Source organism: Pseudophryne corroboree, chromosome 8 (assembly GCF_028390025.1).
Source record: "Pseudophryne corroboree isolate aPseCor3 chromosome 8, aPseCor3.hap2, whole genome shotgun sequence".
In the NCBI taxonomy this organism is placed as follows: Eukaryota; Metazoa; Chordata; class Amphibia; order Anura; family Myobatrachidae; genus Pseudophryne; species Pseudophryne corroboree.
The window spans coordinates 2,637,992-2,664,570 of NC_086451.1; the positions used below are offsets into that span (position 1 = coordinate 2,637,992).

Sequence of the window (26,579 nt, forward strand, 5' to 3'; positions counted from 1 at the left end):
TCCCACTCTCTCTCACCCTCCTCTCTCTCTCCCTCTCCCTCTCTCTCACCCTCCTCTCTCCCTCCTCTCTCCCTCCCCCTCTCTCACCCTCCTCTCTCCCTCCCCCTCTCTCTCACCCTCCTCTCTCTCCCTCCCCTTACCCTCCTCTCACCTTCCTCTCTCTCTCCCTCCCCCTCTCTCTCACCCTCCTCTCTCTCCCTCCCCCTCTCTCACCCTCCTCTCTCTCACCCTCCTCTCCCTCTCTCTCCCTCCCCCTCTCACCCTCCTCTCTCTCTCTCTCTCCCTCCCCCTCTCTCACCCTCCTCTCTCTCTCCCCCTCCTCTCTCTCCCTCCTCTCTCTCTCTCTCCCTCCCCCTATCTCCCTCCTCTCACCCTCCTCTCTCTCCTCTCACCCTCCTCTCACCCTCCTCTCTCCCTCCCTCCCCTCTCTCTCCTTCTCTCCCTCCCCCTCTCTCCTTCCCTCCCTCCCCTCTCACCCTCTTCTCTCTCTCCCTCCCCCTCTCTCTCTCACCCTCCTCTCTCTTTCACCCTCCTCTATCTCTCTCTCTACCTCCCTCCTCTCTCCCTCCCATCTTACCCTCCTCTCTCACCTTCCTCTCTCTCTCCCTCCCCCTCTCTCTCACCCTCCTCTCTCTCTCCCTCCCCTCTCTCTCACCCTCTCTCTCTCTCCCTCTCCCTCCTCTCACCCTCCTCTCTATCACCCTCCTCTCTTTCTCCCTCTCTCTCACCCTCCTCTCTTTCTCCCTCCCCTCTTACCCTCCTCTCACCTTCCTCTTTCCATCCCCCTTTCTCTCACCCTCCTCTCTCACCCTCCTCTCTCTCTTCCTCCCCCTCTCTCTCACCCTCCTCTCTCACCCTCCTCTCTCTCTCTTCCTCCCCCTCTCTCTCACCCTCCTCTCTCTCTCATCCTTTTCTCTCTCTCCCTCTCCCTCCTCTCACCCTCCTCTATCTCCCTCCCCTTCTCTCTCACCCCCCTCTCTCTCCCTCCCCCCCTCTCTCTCCCCCTCCTCTCTCTCTTCCTCCCCCTCTCTCTCTCACCCTCCTCTCCCTCCTCTCCTCTCTCCCTCCTCTCACCCTCTCTCTCTCCCTCCCCTCTTACCCTCCTCTCTCACCTTCCTCTCTCTCTCCCTCCCCCTCCTCTCTCACCCTCCTCTCTCCCTCCCTGCTCTCCCCCTCCTCTCTCCCTCCCCCTATCTCTCACCCTCCTTTCTCTCCCTCCCTCCTCTATCTCTCTTCCTCCCTCCTCTCTATCCCTCTCCCTCCTCTCTCCCTCCCCTCTTACCCTCCTCTCTCACCTTCCTCTCTCTTTTTCTCCCCCTCTCTCTCACCCTCCTCTCTCTCTCCCTCTCACCCTCCTCTCTCCCTCCCCTCTCCCTCCCCTCTCCCTCCCTCCTCTCTCTCTCTCTCTCCCTCCCTCCTCTCTCCCTCCTCTCTCACTCCCTCTCCCTCCTCTCACCCTCCTCTCTCTCACACTCCCCCTCTCTCCCTCCTCTGTCACCCTCCTCTCTCCCTCCTCTCTCACCCTCCTCTCTCTCCCTCCTCTCACCGCCTCTCTCTCTCCCTCCTCTCTCCCTCCTCTCTTTTTCTCTCCCTCCTCTCTCGCCCTCCTCCCTCTCTCTCCCTCCTGTCACCCTCTGTCACCCTCCTCTCTCTCTCTCCCTCCTCCCTCACCCTCCTCTCTTACCCTACTCTCTCTCTCCCTCCTCCCTCACCCTCCTCTCACCATCCTCTCTCTCACCCTCCTCCCTCCCTCCTCTCTCTCCCTCCTCCATCTCTCCTCTCTCCCCCTCCGCTCTCTCCCTCCCTCCCCCTCTCTGCCTCCTCTCTCTCCCTCCTCTCTCCCTCCTCTCTCACCCTCCTCCCTCTCTCTCTCCTCTCTCACCCTCCTCTCTCTCCCTCACCCTCCTCTCTCTCCCTCCCTCCTCCCTCACCCTCCTCTCACCCTCCTCTCTCTCACCCTCCTCCCTCCCTCCTCTCTCTCCCTCCTCCATCTCTCCTCTCTCCCCCTCCGCTCTCTCCCTCCCTCCCCCTCTCTGCCTCCTCTCTCTCCCTCCTCTCTCCCTCCTCTCTCACCCTCCTCCCTCTCTCTTTCCCTCCCCCTCCGTCCCTCCTCTCTCACCCTCCTCTCTCTCCTCTCTCACCCTCCTCTCTCTCCCTCTCTCCCTCACCCTCCTCTCTCACCCTCCTCTCTTTCTCTCTCCCTCTCTCACCCTCCTCCCTCTCTCTCCCTCCTGTCACCCTCTCTCTCCCTCCTCTGTCACCCTCCTCTCTCTCTCCCTCCTCCCTCACCCTCCTCTCTCTCTCCCTCCTCCCTCACCCTCCTCTCACCCTCCTCTCACCCTCCTCCCTCACCCTCCTCTCACCCTCCTCTCACCCTCCTCCCTCCCTCCTCTCTCTCCCTCCTCCATCTCTCCACTCTCCCCCTCCTCTCTCTCCCTCACTCCCCCTCCCTGCCTCCTCTCTCACTCCTCTCTCACCCTCCTCCCTCTCTCTCTCCCTCCTCTCTCCCTCCTCCCTCTCTCTCTCCCTCCCCCTCCGTCCCTCCTCTCTCACCCTCCTCTCTCTCTCCTCTCTCACCCTCCTCTCTCTCCCTCACCCTCCTCTCTCTCCCTCCTCTCTCTCTCCCTCCTCCCCCACCCTCCTCTCACCCTCCTCTCTCTCACCCTCCTCCCTCCCTCCTCTCTCTCCCTCCTCCATCTCTCCTCTCTCGCCCTCCGCTCTCTCCCTCCCTCCCCCTCTCTGCCTCCTCTCTCTCCCTCCTCTCTCACCCTCCTCCCTCTCTCTCTCCCTCCCCCTCCGTCCCTCCTCTCTCACCCTCCTCTCTAACCCTCCTCTCTCTCCTCTGTCACCCTCCTCTCTCTCCCTCTCTCCCTCACCCTCCTCTCTCACCCTGCTCCCTCTCTCTCCCTCCTGTCACCCTCTCTCTCTCCCTCCTCCCTCACCCTCCTCTCTCTCTCCCTCCTCCCTCACCCTCCTCTCTCTCTCCCTCCTCCATCTCTCCACTCTCCCCCTCCTCTCTCTCCCTCCCTCCCCCTCTCTGCCTCCTCTCTCACTCCTCTCTCACCCTCCTCCCTCCCTCTTTCCCTCCCCCTCCATCCCTCCTCTCTCACCCTCTCTCCCTCCTCTCTCCCCCCTTCTCTCTCTCTCCCTCTCCCCTCCCCCTCCCCCTCTCTCTCTCTCTCTCATTAGGAGAATCATGCTATATATGGAAGTATGTACTAAGACACTGATTAGACTGTAGCTGTGGCATCCACTACAGGACACAGCGGTCCACCCCATAGTGAATGTCGGCCCTTACCTCCTCCTCTCTCTCTCCCTCTCCCTCCCTCACCTCTCTCTCCCTCTCACCCTCCTCTCTGTCCCTTCGCCTCTCTCCTCCAGTCATGCTATATATGGAAGTAGCTCTGGCATCCAGTACAAGACTCAGCGGTCCACCCCATAGTGAATGTCGGCCCTTACCTCCTCCTCAGACAATCCAAGTTTCTTTTTGAAATTGAAAGGTTTGGCAGAGCCTGGCACAATGGCTTTAAGGAAGTCTTCTCCATGCACCACAATCCTGGAATAAAAGATGGGGTCAGTGTCCATCGTCAGAGACCTTGGTTATAGCCACACGCACACCGCACACACACGCACACCGTACACACACGCACGCCTCCACTGTACTTACCGGTCATAGGCACAGTGAGTCTTCTGATTGACTGTTGTGTCATCTTTATCCCCGATCAGCCAGTGGAAAGTATTGCCGCTGCGCAGCTGAATGTTCTTCCATTGTTGTATGGTCACATAGCCGCATGCTGCGTTCAGGTCTCCGAGGAGCATGACGCTCTAGGATAACACACAGCGGTACAGCCAGTGATGAGAATACGGAGCAATCTCCACAGAGTCCTGAGTCAGGTATTACTCTGGATCATTTACTGACTGGGTAACATGGTCTGCAAGTGGAGATATTTATACCAAGCTGGGGTGTCCTACACAGGGGCAACTCAAAGTGTACGTTGCGTTTTATAGTTTAACGAAAACAAATGAAAGCTCTCCTCTGATTGGCTGCTACACACGACTGTCAGTAATGCCGCGGTGGAGTTTTATTGACTTACATCAATTCTCCAGCGCTTCTTCACCTCCAGCATCACCTCCAGCAGTCTGGTAATCTCCCTGGCAGCCTCCCGCGGGCAGGTGTGGTGAGACATCAGGACAAAGTCTTTGATAGCTGCAAAGAGTAAACAAGATGGCGGCTGATGCATCACTTGTGGAGTAACTGTCCTATGCCCTGATTGGCAGGAGTAGGTCTATAGCAACCTGCAGCCAATGTTCTGTACAGTGATTGGCTGCAAGTTGGTCTACTGCAAATATTCAGTGCCCTGATAGGCTACAGGTTGCTAAATACCTGTGACTGTTCTAATGTACTGGGTGTTTGAAAAATGTGTATGTATATCTTATGTGTTACAGTAGACATTGTACGACAGCCGGTATGACACAGTACGCCATCCAGGAACGTGCATAGTGTGTGGCACATTATTTCCGAAGTTACAGGACAGGGCGGCATGGCGGGACTTCCCTGGCGTCCGTAACAACTGGGTTCCATTGCAATTTCCAAAGCCCTGCACCACCAAACAAAACTTTCCTGTCTTGGGTGGAAATGTTCTGGCAAACAGTGTCCGTGACTAATCAAAATAAAGGATGTTTCGGCAGACCCCACAGTCCCACAGTGAACAATGACGGACGCCATGTGGAGCATGTAGTTGTGTGAGGACTGAAAAAAGTCTCAGTTACCTTATATTTTAAACACACTGTACTTATTTACTCATACCCCCCAACATGACCCTCTCCAGGAGGACACAATGCTCTGCTCCTGCTCTTCCCTCTTACTGTATGATTACCATCACCTGTGCTGTACCCTAATACTGACCCAGTGTTCATACCTATGTCATATCTCCCAACATGACCCTCTCCAGGAGGACACAATGCTCTGCTCCTGCTCTTCCCTCTTACTGTATGATTACCATCACCTGTGCTGTACCCTAATACTGACCCAGTGCTCATACCTATGTCATACCTCCCAACATGACCTCTCCAGGAGGACACAATGCTCTGCTCCTGCTCTTACTGTATGATTACCATCACCTGTGCTGTACCCTAATACTGACCCAGTGCTCATACCTATGTCATACCTCCCAACATGACCTCTCCAGGAGGACACAATGCTCTGCTCCTGCTCTTCCCTCTTACTGTATGATTACCATCACCTGTGCTGTACCCCAATACTGACCCAGTGCTGATACCTATGTCATACCTACCAACATGACCCTCTCCAGGACACAATGCTCTGCTCCTGCTCTTCCCTCTTACTGTATGATTACCATCACCTGTGCTGTACCCTAATACTGACCCAGTGCACATACCTATGTCATACCTCCCAACATGACCTCTCCAGGAGGACACAATGCTCTGCTCCTGCTCTTCCCTCTTACTGTATGATTACCATCACCTGTGCTGTACCCTAACACTGACCCAGTGCTCATACCTATGTCATACCTCCCAACATGACCCTCTCCAGGAGGACACAATGCTCTGCTCCTGCTCTTCCCTCTTACTGTATGATTACCATCACCTGTGCTGTACCCTAATACTGACCCAGTGCTCATACCTATGTCATACCTCCCAACATGACCTCTCCAGGAGGACACAATGCTCTGCTCATGCTCTTCCCTCTTACTGTATGATTACCATCACCTGTGCTGTACCCTAATACTGACCCAGTGCTCATACCTATGTCATACCTCCAAACATGACCTCTCCAGGAGGACACAATGCTCTGCTCCTGCTCTTCCCTCTTACTGTATGATTACCATCACCTGTGCTGTACCCTAATACTGACCCAGTGCTCATACCTATGTCATACCTCCCAACATGACCTCTCCAGGAGGACACAATGCTCTGCTCCTGCTCTTCCCTCTTACTGTATGATTACCATCACCTGTGCTGTACCCTAATACTGACCCAGTGCTCATACCTATGTCATACCCCCCAACATGACCCTCTCCAGGAGGACACAATGCTCTGCTCCTGCTCTTCCCTCTTACTGTATGATTACCATCACCTGTGCTGTACCCTAATACTGACCCAGTGCACATACCTATGTCATACCTCCCAACATGACCTCTCCAGGAGGACACAATGCTCTGCTACTGCTCTTCCCTCTTACTGTATGATTACCATCACCTGTGCTGTACCCTAACACTGACCCAGTGCTCATACCTGTGTCATACCTCCCAACATGACCTCTCCAGGAGGACATAATGCTCTGCTCCTGCTCTTCCCTCTTACTGTATGATTACCATCACCTGTGCTGTACCCTAATACTGACCCAGTGCTCATAGCTATGTCATACCTCCCAACATGACCCTCTCCAGGAGGACACAATGCTCTGCTCCTGCTCTTCCCTCTTACTGTATGATTACCATCACCTGTGCTGTACCCTAATACTGACCCAGTGCTCATACCTATGTCATACCTCCAAACATGACCTCTCCAGGAGGACACAATGCTCTGCTCCTGCTCTTCCCTCTTACTGTATGATTACCATCACCTGTGCTGTACCCTAATACTGACCCAGTGCTCATACCTATGTCATACATCCCAACATGACCTCTCCAGGAGGACACAATGCTCTGCTCCTGCTCTTCCCTCTTACTGTATGATTACCATCACCTGTGCTGTACCCTAATACTGACCCAGTGCTCATACCTATGTCATACCCCCCAACATGACCCTCTCCAGGAGGACACAATGCTCTGCTCCTGCTCTTCCCTCTTACTGTATGATTACCATCACCTGTGCTGTACCCTAATACTAACCCAGTGCTCATACCTATGTCATACCTCCCAACATGACCTCTCCAGGAGGACACAATGCTCTGCTCCTGCTCTTCCCTCTTACTGTATGATTACCATCACCTGTGCTGTACCCTAATACTGACCCAGTGATCATATCTATGTCATACCTCCCAACATGACCCTCTCCAGGAGGACACAATACTCTGCTCCTGCTCTTCCCTCTTACTGTATGATTACCATCACCTGTGCTGTACCCTAATACTGACCCAGTGCACATACCTATGTCATACCTCCCAACATGACCTCTCCAGGAGGACACAATGCTCTGCTACTGCTCTTCCCTCTTACTGTATGATTACCATCACCTGTGCTGTACCCTAATACTGACCCAGTGCTCATACCTATGTCATACCTCCCAACATGACCTCTCCAGGAGGACACAATGCTCTGTTCCTGGACTTCCCTCTTACTGTATGATTACCATCACCTGTGCTGTACCCTAATACTGACCCAGTGCTCATACCTATGTCATACCTCCCAGCATGACCTCTCCAGGAGGACACAATGCTCTGCTCCTGCTCTTCCCTCTTACTGTATGATTACCATCACGTGTGCTGTACCCTAATACTGACCCAGTGCTCATACCTATGTCATACCTCCCAACATGACCTCTCCAGGAGGACACAATGCTCTGCTCCTGCTCTTCCCTCTTACTGTATGATTACCATCACCTGTGCTGTACCCTAATACTGACCCAGTGCTTATACCTATGTCATACCTCCCAACATGACCTCTCCAGGAGGACACAATGCTCTGCTCCTGCTCTTCCCTCTTACTGTATTATTACCATCACCTGTGCTGTACCCTAATACTGACCCAGTGCTCATACCTATGTCATACCTCCCAACATGACCTCTCCAGGAGGACACAATGCTCAGCTCCTGCTCTTCCCTCTTACTGTATGATTACCATCACCTGTGCTGTACCCTAACACTGACCCAGTGCTCATACCTATGTCATACCTCCCAACATGACCTCTCCAGGAGGACACAATGCTCTGCGCCTGCTCTTCCCTCTTACTGTATGATTACCATCACCTGTGCTGTACCCTAATACTGACCCAGTGCTCATACCTATGTCATACCTCCAAACATGACCTTTCCAGGAGGATACAATGCTCTGCTCCTGCTCTTCCCTCTTACTGTATGATTACCATCACCTGTGCTGTACCCTAATACTGACCCAGTGCTCATACCTATGTCATACCTCCCAACATGACCTCTCCAGGAGGACACAGTGCTCTGCTCCTGCTCTTCCCTCTTACTGTATGATTACCATCACCTGTGCTGTACCCTAATACTGACCCAGTACTCATACCTATGTCATACCTCCCAACATGACCTCTCCAGGAGGACACAATGCTCTGCTCCTGCTCTTCCCTCTTACTGTATGATTACCATCACCTGTGCTGTACCCTAATACTGACCCAGTGCTCATACCTATGTCATACCTCCCAACATGACCTCTCCAAGAGGACACAATGCTCTGCTCCTGCTCTTCCCTCTTACTGTATGATTACCATCACCTGTGCTGTATCCTATTACTGACCCAGTGCTCATACCTATGTCATACCTCCCAACATGACCTCTCCAGGAGGACACAATGATCTACTCCTGTTGTTCCCTCTTACTGTATGATTACCATCACCTGTGCTGTACCCTAATACTGACCCAGTGCTCACACCTATGTCATACCTCCCAACATGACCTCTCCAGGAGGACACAATGCTCTGCTCCTGCTCTTCCCTCTTACTGTATGATTACCATCACCTGTGCTGTATCCTAATACTGACCCAGTGCTCATACCTATGTCATACCTCCCAACATGACCTCTCCAGGAGGACACAATGCTTTGCTCCCGCTCTTCCCTCTTACTGTATGATTACCATCACCTGTGCTGTACCCTAATACTGACCCAGTGCTCATACCTATGTCATACCTCCCAACATCACCTCTCCAGGAGGACACAATGCTCTGCTCCTGCTCTTCCCTCTTACTGTATGATTACCATCACCTGTGCTGTACTCTAATACTGACCCAGTGTTCATACCTATGTCATACTTCCCAACATGGGCCCTCATTCCGAGTTGATCGGTCGCAAGGCGATTTTAGCAGAGTTACACACGCTAAGCCGCCGCCTACTGGGAGTGTATCTTAGCATCTTAAAAGTGTGACCGAAGTAATCGCAATATTGCGATCACAAACCTCGTAGCAGTTTTAGAGTAGCTTCAGACTTACTCTGCCTGTGCGATCAGTTCAGTGCTTGTCGTTCCTGGTTGACGTCACAAACACACCCAGCGTTCGCCCAGGCACTCCCACCGTTTCTCCGGCCAATCCTGCGTTTTTTCCGGAAACTGTAGCGTTTTCAGCCACACGCCCCTAAAACGCCGTGTTTCCGCCCAGTAACACCCATTTCCTGTCAATCACACTACGATCGCCGGAGCGAAGAAAAAGCCGTGAGTAAAAAAACTAACTTCATAGCAAAATAACTTGGCGCAGTCGCAGTGCGAACATTGCGCATGCGTACTAAGCGGATTTTCACTGCGATGCGATGAAAAAGGACGAGCGAACAACTCGGAATGAGGGCCATGACCTTTCCAGGAGGATACAATGCTCTGCTCCTGCACTTCCCTCTTACTGTATGATTACCATCACCTGTGCTGTACCCTAATACTGACCCAGTACTCATAGCTATGTCATACCTCCCAACATGACCTCTCCAGGAGGGACACAATGCTCTGCTCCTGCTCTTCCCTCTTACTGTATGATTACTATCACCTGTGCTGTACCCTAATACTGACCCAGTGCTCATACCTATGTCATACCTCCCAACATGACCTCTCCAGGAGGGACACAATGCTCTGCTCCTGCTCTTCCCTCTTACTGTATGATTACTATCACCTGTGCTGTACCCTAATACTGACCCAGTGCTCATACCTATGTCATACCTCCCAACATGACCTCTCCAGGAGGACACAATGCTCTGCTCCTGCTCTTACTGTATGATTACCATCACCTGTGCTGTACCCTAATACTGACCCAGTGCTCATACCTATGTCATACCTCCCAACATGACCTCTCCAGGTGGACACAATGCTCTGCTCCTGCTCTTCCCTCTTACTGTATGATTACCATCACCTGTGCTGTACCCTAATACTGACCCAGTGCTCATACCTATGTCATACCTCCCAACATGACCTCTCCAGGAGGACACAATGCTCTGCTCCTGCTCTTACTGTATGATTACCATCACCTGTGCTGTACCCTAATACTGACCCAGTGCTCATACCTGTCATACCTCCCAACATGACCTCTCCAGGAGGACACAATGCTCTGCTCCTGCTCTTCCCTCTTACTGTATGATTACCATCACCTGTGCTGTACCCTAATACTGACCCAGTGCTCATACCTATGTCATACCTCCCAACATGACCTCTCCAGGTGGACACAATGCTCTGCTCCTGCTCTTCCCTCTTACTGTATGATTACCATCACCTGTGCTGTACCCTAATACTGACCCAGTGCTCATACCTATGTCATACCTCCCAACATGACCTCTCCAGGAGGACACAATGCTCTGCTCCTGCTCTTACTGTATGATTACCATCACCTGTGCTGTACCCTAATACTGACCCAGTGCTCATACCTGTCATACCTCCCAACATGACCTCTCCAGGAGGACACAATGCTCTGCTCCTGCTCTTCCCTCTTACTGTATGATTACCATCACCTGTGCTGTACCCTAATACTGACCCAGTGCTCATACCTATGTCATACCTCCCAACATGACCTCTCCAGGAGGACACAATGCTCTGCTCCTGCACTACCCTCTTACTGTATGATTACCATCACCTGTGCTGTACCCTAATACTGACCCAGTGCTCATACCTATGTCATACCTTCCAACATGACCTCTTCAGGAGGACACAATGCTCTGCTCCTGCTCTTCCCTCTTACTGTATGATTACCATCACCTGTGCTGTACCCTAATACTGACCCAGTGTCATACCTATGTCATACCTCCCAACATGACCTCTCCAGGAGGACACAATGCTCTGCTCCTGCTCTTCCCTCTTACTGTATGATTACCATCACCTGTGCTGTACCCTAATACTGACCCAGTGCTCATACCTATGTCATACCCCCCAACATGACCTTTCCAGGAGGACACAATGCTCTGCTCCTGCTCTACCCTCTTACTGTATGATTACCATCACCTGTGCTGTACCCTAATACTGACCCAGTGCTCATACCTATGTCATACCTCCCAACATGACCCTCTCCAGGACACAATGCTCTGCTCCTGCTCTTCCCTCTTACTGTATGATTACCATCACCTGTGCTGTACCCTAATACTGACCCAGTGTCATACCTATGTCATACATCCCAACATGACCCTCTCCTGGAGGACACAATGCTCTGCTCCTGCTCTTCCCTCTTACTGTATGATTACCATCACCTGTGCTGTACCTCAATACTGACCCAGTGCTCATACCTATGTCATACCTCCCAACATGACCTCTCCAGGAGGACACGATGCTCTGCTCCTGCTCTTCCCTCTTACTGTATGATTACCATCACCTGTGCTGTACCCTAATACTGACCCAGTGCTCATACCTATGTCATACCTCCCAACATGACCTCTCCAGGAGGACACAATGCTCTGCTCCTGCTCTTCCCTCTTACTGTATGATTACCATCACCTGTGCTGTACCCTAATACTGACCCAGTGCTCATACCTATGTCATATCTCCCAACATGACCTCTCCAGGAGGACACAATGCTCTGCTCCTGCACTTCCCTCTTACTGTATGATTACCATCACCTGTGCTGTACCCTAATACTGACCCAGTGCTCATACCTATGTCATACCTCCCAACATGACCCTCTCCAGGAGGACACAATTCTCTGCTCCTGCTCTTCCCTCTTACTGTATGATTACCATCACCTATGCTGTACCCTAATACTGACCCAGTGCTCATACCTATGTCATACCTCCCAACATGACCCTCTCCAGGAGGACACAATGCTCTGCTCCTGCTCTTCCCTCTTACTGTATGATTACCATCACCTGTGCTGTACCCTAATACTGACCCAGTGCTCATACCTATGTCATACCTCCCAACATGACCTCTCCAGGAGGACACAATGCTCTGCTCCTGCTCTTCCCTCTTACTGTATGATTACCATCACCTGTGCTGTACCCTAATACTGACCCAGTGCTCATACCTATGTCATACCTCCCAACATGACCTCTCCAGGAGGACACAATGCTCTGCTCCTGCTCTTCCCTCTTACTGTATGATTACCATCACCTGTGCTGTACCCTAATACTGACCCAGTGCTCATACCTATGTCATATCTCCCAACATGACCTCTCCAGGAGGACACAATGCTCTGCTCCTGCACTTCCCTCTTACTGTATGATTACCATCACCTGTGCTGTACCCTAATACTGACCCAGTGCTCATACCTATGTCATACCTCCCAACATGACCTCTCTAGGAGGACACAATGCTCTGCTCCTGCTCTTCCCTCTTACTGTATGATTACCATCACCTGTGCTGTACCCTAATACTGACCCAGTGTTCATACCTATGTCATACCTCCCAACATGACCCTCTCCAGGAGGACACAATGCTTTGCTCCTGCTCTTCCCTCTTACTGTATGATTACCATCACCTGTGCTGTACCCTAATACTGACCCAGTGCTCATACCTATGTCATACCTCCCAACATGACCCTCTCCAGGAGGACACAATTCTCTGCTCCTGCTCTTCCCTCTTACTGTATGATTACCATCACCTATGCTGTACCCTAATACTGACCCAGTGCTCATACCTATGTCATACCTCCCAACATGACCCTCTCCAGGAGGACACAATGCTCTGCTCCTGCTCTTCCCTCTTACTGTATGATTACCATCACCTGTGCTGTACCCTAATACTGACCCAGTGCTCATACCTATGTCATACCTCCCAACATGACCTCTCCAGGAGGACACAATGCTCTGCTCCTGCTCTTCCCTCTTACTGTATGATTACCATCACCTGTGCTGTACCCTAATACTGACCCAGTGCTCATACCTGTGTCATACCTCCCAACATGATCTCTCCAGGAGGACACAATGCTCTGCTCCTGCTCTTCCCTCTTACTGTATGATTACCATCACCTGTGCTGTACCCTAATACTGACCCAGTGCTCATCTCTATGTCATACCTTCCAACATGACCTCTCCAGGAGGACACAATGCTCTGCTCCTGCTCTTCCCTCTTACTGTATGATGGCCCTGCGCTGATTGGCTACATGTTGGGCTACTCCTGCAAATAATCAGTTCCCTGATTTTGTGCTTTTAGTAATGTAATATTTCTACATGGAATTGCTCCTAAGGTAACCAAGGGCCATTATGTAAGAGCTGCAGCATACACTGACACTGTCTTTATAAATGTATAGCAGGTAGGTGTCACCCTGCCCCTCACTTTGCGAGGTCCAGTCAGTCAGCTATTTACTAACAGTCGCCTTTAGAGACTCCATGTAACACACATGAAACTGCCTGTGTCTGTATTTAGGGAAAACATCCAAGCGCTGTAACCTGTTCTTGGTGAGTGGAAACGGACAATGAAGGGCTCCCTTGCAAAGGCTTCTGGGTGTTCTGGATGGTCTTCCACATACTGGTACCAGTCAATCACTTTCACCGTGTCGGCTCTGTTGTGGAACAAGAGTCACAATGACACCTCAGTGAATACACGGCCTTGTTGCACACAGGGTAAAGAGGTAACTGAAATGGTTGCTATGTAGATGACTACATTCCTTAATAGCTTGTTTGTGTATCCTCATGCTTATGTCACATCTTTGCTATATATAACGAGGCACTCCAAAGAGCTAGAGTAGGTAGCTCACGCTAATCCCCTGTCTCCTCCTCTTCTAATATGGCTCCATGGTAAAGTAACCGTAGTGTCACCAAGCGGACGGCTGCCTTACCCAGGAAGCCCCTGTGCACTGGTTACCTCACACATATATACAGGTCATGGCTTAGTTGGGTGAGGGGATATCTGCTGCTGTACCTGTAGATGAAGACAAACTGTTCCTTGTAGCTGTTCTTCCCCAGTCTCTTACTCTCCAGGTGCTGGTAGCGGTGGCCACTGTCGTATCTTTACATAACAAGAGGAACAATTACACAGGAAAAGCTTATACTCTAACAAGTGGTGGTAGGCTTCTGCAAAATGGCGGCTCAAACTATCAATGGGTTCAGAGTCTTCCAGTCTTGTGTACAAATATTATGGATACACAAATGGCAGTAATACAGTAGGTAATATGCCACCTTTATATTCTGACCATTTTCAAAGCCAGGAAGAGTCAAACGTGTAAAACTGCAGTGCAAAGGGGAGGCACATGCCCAGTACCCCACACACTGGGGCTGCCCAGGACCCCACACACTTGGGGCTGCCCAGGACCCCACACACTTGGGGCTGCCCAGGACCCCACACACTTGGGGCTGCCCAGGACCCCACACACTTGGGGCTGCCCAGGACCCCACACACTGGGGCTGCCCAGGACCCCACACACTTGGGGCTGCCCAGGACCCCACACACTTGGGGCTGCCCAGGACCCCAAACACTGGGGCTGCCCAGGACCCCACACACTTGGGGCTGCCCAGGACCCCACACACTTGGGGCTGCCCAGGACCCCACACACTGGGGCTGCCCAGGACCCCAAACACTGGGGCTGCCCAGGACCCCACACACTTGGGGCTGCCCAGGCCATGGGCTCTGTACAATAATGGTTAACAACTGATGGTAGATGTTTTTAGATGGTTCTCCGCCATCAATGGTACAAAGCCACCTAGATGGATTTTGTTTCTCTACTTGGTGCTGGGACACCGAGCCTAATTCTGCCCCCTACACGACCCAAAAAGCCTCACAACAAACTTCTGATTGGCCCAGGGGCCAGTGACTGAAAGAGCAGGGATGACCATTGGTGAGTGAAACCATAAATGGTCCACTATTGCATATTTTGCAACCATCGATGGTGAGCACACCTATGGCCTTTACTAGGCCAAACTTCCGCTTGTATACATGTGGCTGAACGGGTCCTTGAACTACACGTTCGTCAGGATGGGTGTGCTGCAAGTGGTGGGGCTGATGGCCAATGAGCCTCTTCCACACATGGCCGAGTGGTGTCGGGGGAAGAGGTGGGAGCAGGAGAGACCCCGAGTGTTTTCCCTTTTTGTTACACTTATTATTCTTTTTACTAACTGAATCATGTTGGGTATTGTGGCCATATTGTCAGAATCTACATTACAGGTTGTGTTTCCTTGATGATGTGTATGAAGATGAGGAGACTGCCCAATTGGGTTTATGATCATCAGACGTATATCATGATACCTTTCAGACTGCCTTTTGTATTAGGTTGAACGCATTTAATGTATAATTGTATCACATGACTCCCTGCAAAGCTGGGACCCTCCCACCATGCTATAACTGCTATAAATAGACTTGTAGGTTCATTGTACCCTTACCCCTTGAAGAAGTCTCATCAGACGAAACGCGTTGGGAACCTTCACCTACCTCATTTAAGATAAGGGAGAAAACCTTAATACTTGTTTTTATTATAGTTTTATATGATTCATTTAAGTGCTTTTAGTTCAGTTGTGTTTTAATTGTTGTCCCATTTTTTAAATGCCTCTTATGCTTAATTGTACATTAATAAATACCTTTTACTGTATAGAATTGGCAATTTTATACTTATTGCACTGACACTGTGGTCGCTATATATCCCTCATCCCCCCCCTTTTTTTCATAAATGTTATTCAGGGAATCACCATCCCTGTACGTATTTGAGGGATCCAGCTGACGCCCCAGTAGCAGCATAGGGGAGTGTCATTTTAGCTTACCAATATTCTTTATACAACATATCTGTTTTTATCACAAGTGGGGCAATATTAATCTCTATTCCATATATATATATATATATATATATATATACAGTTGCTCTAAGGATACATTATATAACTCTCCTGTAGTGGTGTAGCAGCTTTTTACATATTTACCAGTAACTCTCTAAGGGTCTAATTCAGACCTGATCGCAAAAGCAAAATCTTTCTCTAATGGGCAAAACCATGTGCCGACCAGGGGGGGAATCGGAATGTAACATGAGAGATAATTAGATTTGGGGGTGGGTTATATTGTTTCTGTGCAGGGTAAATACTGGCTGCTTTATTTTTACACTGCAATTTAGATTTCAGTTTGAACACCCCCCACCCTGATAGAAAGATGACAGATCATACAGAGCATCGCAGATTGCCCATGCTGACCCCCGTCCACTGCCACAGGTGCCTACAATGGGCAGGTGAGCCTCAGTATTGGAGCAATGGCAGAAGGTGGCCTGGCCTGATGAATCACGTTACACCATGTGAGCGGCCGGGTGCAAGCGGTAATGTTCTGCTGGGAATCCTTGGGTCCTAACATTCATGTGGCTGTTACTGTGACGTGTACCACCTGCCTATATGTGGCTGTTACTGTGACGTGTACCACCTACCTGTATGTGGCTGTTACTGTGGCGTGTACCTCCTACCTATATGTGGCCATTACTGTGGCGTGTACCACCTGCCTATATGTGGCTGTTACTGTGGCGTGTACCACCTGCCTATATGTGGCTGTTACTGTGACGTGTACCACCTACCTATATGTGGCTGTTACTGTGACGTGTACCACCTGCCTATATGTGGCTGTTACTGTGACGTGTACCACCTACCTATATGTGGCTGTTACTGTGACGTGTACCACCTACCTATATGTGGCTGTTACTATGACGTGTACCACCTACCTATATGTGGCTGTTACTGTGACGTGTACCTCCTACCTATATGTGGCTGTTACTGTGACGTGCACCACCTGCCTGTATGTGGCTGTTACTATGACGTGTACCACCTACCTATATGTGGCTGTTACTGTGACGTGCACCACCTGCCTATATGTGGCTGTTACTGTGACGTGTACCACCTACCTATATGTGGCTGTTACTATGGCGTGTACCACCTGCCTATATGTGGCTGTTACTGTGACGTGTAACTCCTACCTATATGTGGCTGTTACTGTGGCGTGTACCACCTGCCTATATGTGGCTGTTACTATGACGTGTACCACCTACCTATATGTGGCTGTTACTGTGACGTGTACCACCTACCTATATGTGGCCGTTACTGTGACGTGTACCACCTGCCTATATGTGGCCGTTACTGTGACGTGTACCACCTACCCATATGTGGCTGTTACTGTGACGTGTACCACCTGCCTATATGTGGCTGTTACTGTGACGTGTACCACCTGCCTATATGTGGCTGTTACTGTGACGTGTACCACCTACCTATATGTGGATGTTACTGTGACGTGTACCACCTACCTATATGGGGCTGTTACTGTGACGTGTACCACCTACCTATATGTGGCTGTTACTGTGACGTGTAAAACCTACCTGTATGTGGATGTTACTGTGACATGTACCTCCTGCCTATATGTGGCTGTTACTGTGGCGTGTACCACCTGCCTATATGTGGCTGTTACTGTGACGTGTACCACCTGCCTATATGTGGCTGTTACTGTGGCGTGTACCACCTGCCTATATGTGGCTGTTACTGTGGCGTGTACCACCTGCCTATATGTGGCTGTTACTGTGACGTGTACCACCTACCTATATGTGGATGTTACTGTGACGTGTACCACCTACCTATATGGGGCTGTTACTGTGACGTGTACCACCTACCTGTATGTGGATGTTACTGTGACATGTACCTCCTGCCTATATGTGGCTGTTACTGTGGCGTGTACCACCTGCCTATATGTGGCTGTTACTGTGACGTGTACCACCTGCCTATATGTGGCTGTTACTATGACGTGTACCACCTACCTATATGTGGCTGTTACTGTGACGTGTACCACCTACCTATATGTGGCCGTTACTGTGACGTGTACCACCTGCCTATATGTGGCCGTTACTGTGACGTGTACCACCTACCCATATGTGGCTGTTACTGTGACGTGTACCACCTGCCTATATGTGGCTGTTACTGTGACGTGTACCACCTGCCTATATGTGGCTGTTACTGTGACGTGTACCACCTACCTATATGTGGATGTTACTGTGACGTGTACCACCTACCTATATGGGGCTGTTACTGTGACGTGTACCACCTACCTATATGTGGCTGTTACTGTGACGTGTAAAACCTACCTGTATGTGGATGTTACTGTGACATGTACCTCCTGCCTATATGTGGCTGTTACTGTGGCGTGTACCACCTGCCTATATGTGGCTGTTACTGTGACGTGTACCACCTGCCTATATGTGGCTGTTACTGTGACGTGTACCACCTGCCTATATGTGGCTGTTACTATGACGTGTACCTCCTACCTATATGTGGCTGTTACTGTGGCGTGTACCACCTGCCTATATGTGGCTGTTACTGTGACGTGTACCACCTGCCTATATGTGGATGTTACTGTGACGTGTACCACCTACCTATATGTTTCTGTTACTGTGACGTGTACCTCCTACCTATATGTGGCTGTTACTGTGACGTGCACCACCTGCCTATATGTGGCTGTTACTGTGACGTGTACCACCTACCTATATGTGGATGTTACTGTGACGTGTACCACCTACCTATATGTGGCTGTTACTGTGACGTGTACCACCTACCTATATGTGGCTGTTACTGTGGCGTGTACCACCTGCCTATATGTGGCTGTTACTGTGACGTGTACCACCTGCCTATATGTGGCTGTTACTGTGACGTGTACCACCTACCTATATGTGGCTGTTACTGTGACGTGTACCACCTACCTATATGTGGCTGTTACTATGACGTGTACCTCCTACCTATATGTGGCTGTTACTGTGACGTGTACCACCTACCTATATGTGGCTGTTACTGTGACGTGTACCACCTACCTATATGTGGCTGTTACTGTGACGTGTACCACCTACCTATATGTGGCTGTTACTGTGACGTGTACCACCTACCTATATGTGGCTGTTACTGTGACGTGTACCACCTGCCTATATGTGGCTGTTACTGTGACGTGTACCACCTGCCTATATGTGGCTGTTACTGTGACGTGTACCACCTACCTGTATGTGGCTGTTACTGTGACGTGTACCACCTACCTATATGTGGATGTTACTGTGGCGTGTACCACCTGCCTATATGTGGATGTTACTGTGGCGGGTACCTCCTGCCTATATGTGGCTGTTACTGTGGCGTGTACCTCCTGCCTATATGTGGATGTTACTGTGACGTGTACCACCTACCTATATGTGGCTGTTACTGTGACGTGTACCACCTACCTATATGTGGATGTTACTGTGGCGTGTACCACCTGCCTATATGTGGATGTTACTGTGGCGGGTACCTCCTGCCTATATGTGGCTGTTACTGTGACGTGTACCACCTACCTATATGTGGATGTTACTGTGACGTGTACCACCTACCTATATGTGGCTGTTACTGTGACGTGTACCTCCTACCTATATGTGGCTGTTACTGTGACGTGTACCACCTGCCTATATGTGGATGTTACTGTGACGTGTACCACCTGCCTATATGTGGCTGTTACTGTGACGTGTACCACCTGCCTATATGTGGCTGTTACTGTGACGTGTACCACCTGCCTATATGTGGATGTTACTGTGGCGTGTACCACCTGCCTATATGTGGCTGTTACTGTGACGTGTACCACCTACCTGTATGTTGCTGTTACTATGACGTGTAACACCTACCTATATGTGGCTGTTACTGTGACGTGTACCACCTACCTGTATGTTGCTGTTACTATGACGTGTAACACCTACCTATATGTGGCTGTTACTGTGACGTGTACCTCCTACCTATATGTGGCTGTTACTGTGACGTGTAACACCTACCTATATGTGGCTGTTACTGTGACGTGTACCACCTACCTATATGGGGCTGTTACTGTGACGTGTACCACCTACCTATATGTGGATGTTACTGTGACGTGTACCACCTACCTATATGTGGCTGTTACTGTGACGTGTACCACCTACCTGTATGTGGCTGTTACTGTGACGTGTACCACCTGCCTATATGTGGATGTTACTGTGACGTGTACCACCTGCCTATATGTGGCTGTTACTGTGACGTGTACCACCTGCCTATATGTGGATGTTACTGTGACGTGTACCACCTACCTATATGTGGCTGTTACTGTGACGTGTAACTCCTACCTATATGTGGCTGTTACTGTGGCGTGTACCACCTGCCTATATGTGGATGTTACTGTGACGTGTACCACCTGCCTATATGTGGATGTTACTGTGACGTGTACCACCTGCCTATATGTGGCTGTTACTGTGACGTGTACCACCTGCCTATATGTGGATGTTACTGTGACGTGTACCACCTACCTATATGTGGCTGTTACTGTGACGTGTAACTCCTACCTATATGTGGCTGTTACTGTGGCGTGTACCACCTGCCTATATGTGGCTGTTACTATGACGTGTACCACCTACCTATATGTGGCTGTTACTGTGACGTGTACCACCTACCTATATGTGGCCGTTACTGTGACGTGTACCACCTGCCTATATGTGGCCGTTACTGTGACGTGTACCACCTACCCATATGTGGCTGTTACTGTGACGTGTACCACCTGCCTATATGTGGCTGTTACTGTGACGTGTACCACCTGCCTATATGTGGCTGTTACTGTGACGTGTACCACCTACCTATATGGGGCTGTTACTGTGACGTGTACCACCTACCTATATGGGGCTGTTACTGTGACGTGTACCACCTACCTATATGTGGATGTTACTGTGACGTGTACCACCTACCTATATGGGGCTGTTACTGTGACGTGTACCACCTACCTATATGTGGCTGTTACTGTGACGTGTAAAACCTACCTGTATGTGGATGTTACTGTGACATGTACCAACAGCCTATATGTGGCTGTTACTATGACGTGTACCTCCTACCTATATGTGGCTGTTACTGTGGCGTGTACCACCTGCCTATATGTGGCTGTTACTGTGACGTGTACCACCTGCCTATATGTGGATGTTACTGTGACGTGTACCACCTGCCTATATGTGGCTGTTACTGTGACGTGTACCACCTACCTATATGTTTCTGTTACTGTGACGTGCACCTCCTACCTATATGTGGCTGTTACTGTGACGTGTACCACCTACCTATATGTGGCTGTTACTGTGACGTGTACCACCTGCCTATATGTGGCTGTTACTGTGACGTGTACCACCTACCTGTATGTGGCTGTTACTGTGACGTGTACCACCTACCTATATGTGGATGTTACTGTGGCGTGTACCACCTGCCTATATGTGGATGTTACTGTGGCGGGTACCTCCTGCCTATATGTGGCTGTTACTGTGGCGTGTACCTCCTGCCTATATGTGGCTGTTACTGTGACGTGTACCACCTACCTGTATGTGGCTGTTACTGTGACGTGTACCACCTGCCTATATGGGGCTGTTACTGTGACGTGTACCACCTACCTATATGGGGCTGTTACTGTGACGTGTACCTCCTACCTGTATGTGGCTGTTACTGTGACGTGTACCACCTACCTGTATGTGGCTGTTACTGTGACGTGTAACACCTACCTATATGTGGCTGTTACTGTGACGTGTACCACCTACCTGTATGTTGCTGTTACTATGACGTGTAACACCTACCTATATGTGGCTGTTACTGTGACATGTACCTCCTGCCTATATGTGGCTGTTACTGTGACGTGTACCACCTGCCTATATGTGGCTGTTACTGTGACGTGTAACACCTACCTATATGTGGCTGTTACTGTGACGTGTACCACCTACCTATATGGGGCTGTTACTGTGACGTGTACCACCTACCTATATGTGGATGTTACTGTGACGTGTACCACCTACCTATATGTGGCTGTTACTGTGACGTGTACCACCTACCTATATGTGGCTGTTACTGTGACGTGTACCACCTACCAATATGTGGCTGTTACTATGACGTGTAACTCCTACCTATATGTGGCTGTTACTGTGGCGTGTACCACCTGCCTATATGTGGCTGTTACTATGACGTGTACCACCTACCTATATGTGGCTGTTACTGTGACGTGTACCACCTACCTATATGTGGCCGTTACTGTGACGTGTACCACCTGCCTATATGTGGCCGTTACTGTGACGTGTACCACCTACCCATATGTGGCTGTTACTGTGACGTGTACCACCTACCTATATGTGGCTGTTACTGTGACGTGTACCACCTGCCTATATGTGGCTGTTACTGTGACGTGTACCACCTGCCTATATGTGGCTGTTACTGTGACGTGTACCACCTACCTATATGGGGCTGTTACTGTGACGTGTACCACCTACCTATATGGGGCTGTTACTGTGACGTGTACCACCTACCTATATGTGGATGTTACTGTGACGTGTACCACCTACCTATATGTGGCTGTTACTATGACGTGTACCTCCTACCTATATGTGGCTGTTACTGTGGCGTGTACCACCTGCCTATATGTGGCTGTTACTGTGACGTGTACCACCTGCCTATATGTGGATGTTACTGTGACGTGTACCACCTACCTATATGTTTCTGTTACTGTGACGTGTACCTCCTACCTATATGTGGCTGTTACTGTGACGTGTACCACCTACCTATATGTGGCTGTTACTGTGACGTGTACCACCTGCCTATATGTGGCTGTTACTGTGACGTGTACCACCTACCTGTATGTGGCTGTTACTGTGACGTGTACCACCTACCTATATGTGGATGTTACTGTGGCGTGTACCACCTGCCTATATGTGGATGTTACTGTGGCGGGTACCTCCTGCCTATATGTGGCTGTTACTGTGGCGTGTACCTCCTGCCTATATGTGGCTGTTACTGTGACGTGTACCACCTGCCTATATGTGGCTGTTACTGTGACGTGTACCTCCTACCTATATGTGGCTGTTACTGTGACGTGTACCACCTGCCTATATGTGGCTGTTACTGTGACGTGTACCACCTACCTATATGTGGATGTTACTGTGACGTGTACCACCTACCTATATGTGGCTGTTACTGTGACGTGTACCTCCTACCTATATGTGGCTGTTACTGTGACGTGTACCACCTACCTATATGTGGCTGTTACTATGACGTGTACCTCCTACCTATATGTGGCTGTTACTGTGACGTGTACCACCTACCTATATGTGGCCGTTACTGTGACGTGTACCACCTGCCTATATGTGGCCGTTACTGTGACGTGTACCACCTACCCATATGTGGCTGTTACTGTGACGTGTACCACCTGCCTATATGTGGCTGTTACTGTGACGTGTACCACCTGCCTATATGTGGCTGTTACTGTGACGTGTACCACCTACCTATATGGGGCTGTTACTGTGACGTGTACCACCTGCCTATATGTGGCTGTTACTGTGACGTGTACCTCCTACCTATATGTGGCTGTTACTGTGACGTGTACCACCTGCCTATATGTGGATGTTACTGTGGCGTGTACCACCTACCTATATGTGGATGTTACTGTGACGTGTACCACCTGCCTATATGTGGCTGTTACTGTGACGTGTACCTCCTGCCTATATGTGGATGTTACTGTGGCGTGTACCTCCTGCCTATATGTGGCTGTTACTGTGACGTGTACCACCTACCTATATGGGGCCGTTACTGTGACGTGTACCACCTACCTATATGGGGCTGTTACTGTGACGTGTACCACCTACCTATATGTGGCTGTTACTGTGACGTGTACCACCTACCTATATGTGGCTGTTACTGTGACGTGTACCTCCTGCCTATATGTGGATGTTACTGTGACGTGTACCACCTGCCTATATGTGGCTGTTACTGTGACGTGTACCACCTACCTATATGTGGCTGTTACTGTGACGTGTACCTCCTGCCTATATGTGGCTGTTACTGTGACGTGTACCACCTGCCTATATGTGGCTGTTACTGTGACGTGTACCTCCTACCTATATGTGGATGTTACTGTGACGTGTACCACCTACCTATATGTGGCTGTTACTATGACGTGTACCACCTACCTATATGTGGATGTTACTGTGACGTGTACCACCTACCTATATGTGGATGTTACTGTGACGTGTACCACCTACCTATATGTGGCTGTTACTGTGACGTGTACCACCTGCCTATATGTGGCTGTTACTGTGACGTGCACCACCTGCCTATATGTGGCTGTTACTGTGACGTGCACCACCTGCCTATATGTGGCTGTTACTGTGACGTGCACCACCTGCCTATATGTGGCTGTTACTGTGACGTGCACCACCTACCTATATGTGGCTGTTACTGTGACGTGTACCACCTACCTATATGGGGCTGTTACTGTGACGTGTACCACCTACCTATATGGGGCTGTTACTGTGACGTGTACCACCTACCTATATGTGGATGTTACTGTGACGTGTACCACCTACCTATATGTGGCTGTTACTGTGACGTGTACCACCTACCTATATGTGGCTGTTACTGTGACGTGCACCACCTGCCTATATGTGGCTGTTACTGTGACGTGCACCTCCTACCTATATGTGGCTGTTACTGTGACGTGTACCACCTACCTATATGTGGCTGTTACTGTGACGTGTACCACCTGCCTATATGTGGCTGTTACTGTGACGTGCACCACCTGCCTATATGTGGCTGTTACTGTGACGTGTACCACCTACCTATATGGGGCTGTTACTGTGACGTGCACCACCTGCCTATATGTGGCTGTTACTGTGACGTGCACCTCCTACCTATATGTGGCTGTTACTGTGACGTGTACCACCTACCTATATGTGGATGTTACTGTGACGTGCACCACCTGCCTATATGTGGCTGTTACTGTGACGTGCACCTCCTACCTATATGTGGCTGTTACTGTGACGTGTACCACCTACCTATATGTGGATGTTACTGTGACGTGCACCACCTGCCTATATGTGGCTGTTACTGTGACGTGCACCTCCTACCTATATGTGGCTGTTACTGTGACGTGCACCTCCTACCTATATGTGGCTGTTACTATGACGTGCACCTCCTACCTATATGTGGCTGTTACTGTGACGTGTACCACCTGCCTATATGTGGCTGTTACTGTGACGTGTACCACCTGCCTATATGTGGCTGTTACTGTGACGTGCACCACCTGCCTATATGTGGCTGTTACTGTGACGTGCACCCCCTGCCTATATGTGGCTGTTACTGTGACGTGCACCACCTGCCTATATGTGGCTGTTACTATGACGTGTACCACCTGCCTATATGTGGCTGTTACTATGACGTGTACCACCTACCTATATGTGGCTGTTACTGTGACGTGTACCACCTACCTATATGTGGTTACAGACCAAGTGCACCCTTCCTAGCAGTGGTGTTCCCTGATGGCAGCGGCACTCTCAGCAGGATAATGCGTCCAGCCACAATGCAAACATTGACCAGGAATGGTCTGAGGAACACGACAAAGAGATGAAGATGTTATCTTGGCCTCCACATTCCCCAGATCTCAGTCCAGTGGAGCATCTGGGGGATGTGCTGGAAAACAAGGCTGAGTCATGGAGGCCGCACCTTACAGAATGTAAGGGATCTGCTGCCAGATATCACAGGACACCCCAAGAGGTCTTGTGGATTCCATGCCTCGACGGGTCAGAGCTGTGTTTGGCATCATGAGCGTGACCTACACAATATTATATATGCATCTAGGGCTTATTTATAATAATACATTACCAGCATATCCCTTGAAAACACTTGTTTTTTTGGGATATCCACAAATATAACGTATCTCCATATGTGCGGCTATCCCTCCATTTCTGACGACAGTGGTGGCTTTGTATGGGGGCTCATAAGCTGTCATATTTACCAAGCTGTAAAGATGGTGTTAGCCGCGTCAGCCTATGGGCCACATAATGCAGATGTTACTGGGAGCGTGTTCCTCTGCACATATTACATCCCCCCCCCCCCCCCCCCCCCGCAGGACAGAATGACTCTTTCTGCTTTACCCCAACTCAGAATCATGCACCATATGTGCAATATACTGTACACACAGCTCTAATGACAGTGTATCAGTTGTGCAGGAAGCCCCAGTCATGGCCTCAGTAGCCACTTCCCTTGTTATACCGTCATCCCACATGCAAGGCTGGAAAGAACGTGTTAGTACAGGGCTGAAATCACTCCCAGCCTGCGCATTTCTCCAAACATGCAGTCACCTGTTGATCTCAGTTACGAGAGCTTGGACAGCTTCTCCTTTTGAGTCTCGGACTTCTTGTATGACGCTGATATCACAACGTGAAATGATCTGTAGGGAGCAGCAAGTGGCGTGGACAGAAATGAATTCTCAGAGCCAGTGATTAGGCATGGCAAACCACAAGTATATTATATATATTTCTCTCTCTATATATATATATATATATATATATATACACAATTTGTAGAATATAATAACTAAAATTCTAAAGCTTCTACTAGACTAGATTTATGTATCCCCTTTGCTTTATAAACACTACAATCTGGCTTCGCCCACTCCACTCCACTGACACTGCCCTGGTGAAAGTCACCAATGACCTGCTTTCGGCCAAGTCCAGGGGCCACTTCTCTCTGCTCATCCTTCTGGACCTCTCTGCTGCCTTT

At 50.0% G+C, this 26,579-nt stretch overlaps 1 protein-coding gene across 1 annotated transcript in view; it reads right to left on the reverse strand.

Annotated features, from left to right (window-relative positions):
• Window positions 1–26,579, reverse strand: part of LOC134948036 (deoxyribonuclease gamma-like) — a 47,108-nt gene that overhangs the window by 13,088 nt on the left and 7,441 nt on the right. Inside the window, exons 2-7 of the mRNA XM_063935795.1 lie at window positions 26,159–26,247; window positions 13,957–14,043; window positions 13,485–13,597; window positions 4,095–4,207; window positions 3,668–3,825; window positions 3,460–3,556 (exon numbers count right to left, since the gene is read on the reverse strand). Of these exons, the coding sequence (XP_063791865.1) occupies window positions 3,460–3,556; window positions 3,668–3,825; window positions 4,095–4,207; window positions 13,485–13,597; window positions 13,957–14,043; window positions 26,159–26,247 (657 nt within the window). The remainder of the gene's footprint in view (window positions 1–3,459; window positions 3,557–3,667; window positions 3,826–4,094; window positions 4,208–13,484; window positions 13,598–13,956; window positions 14,044–26,158; window positions 26,248–26,579) is intronic.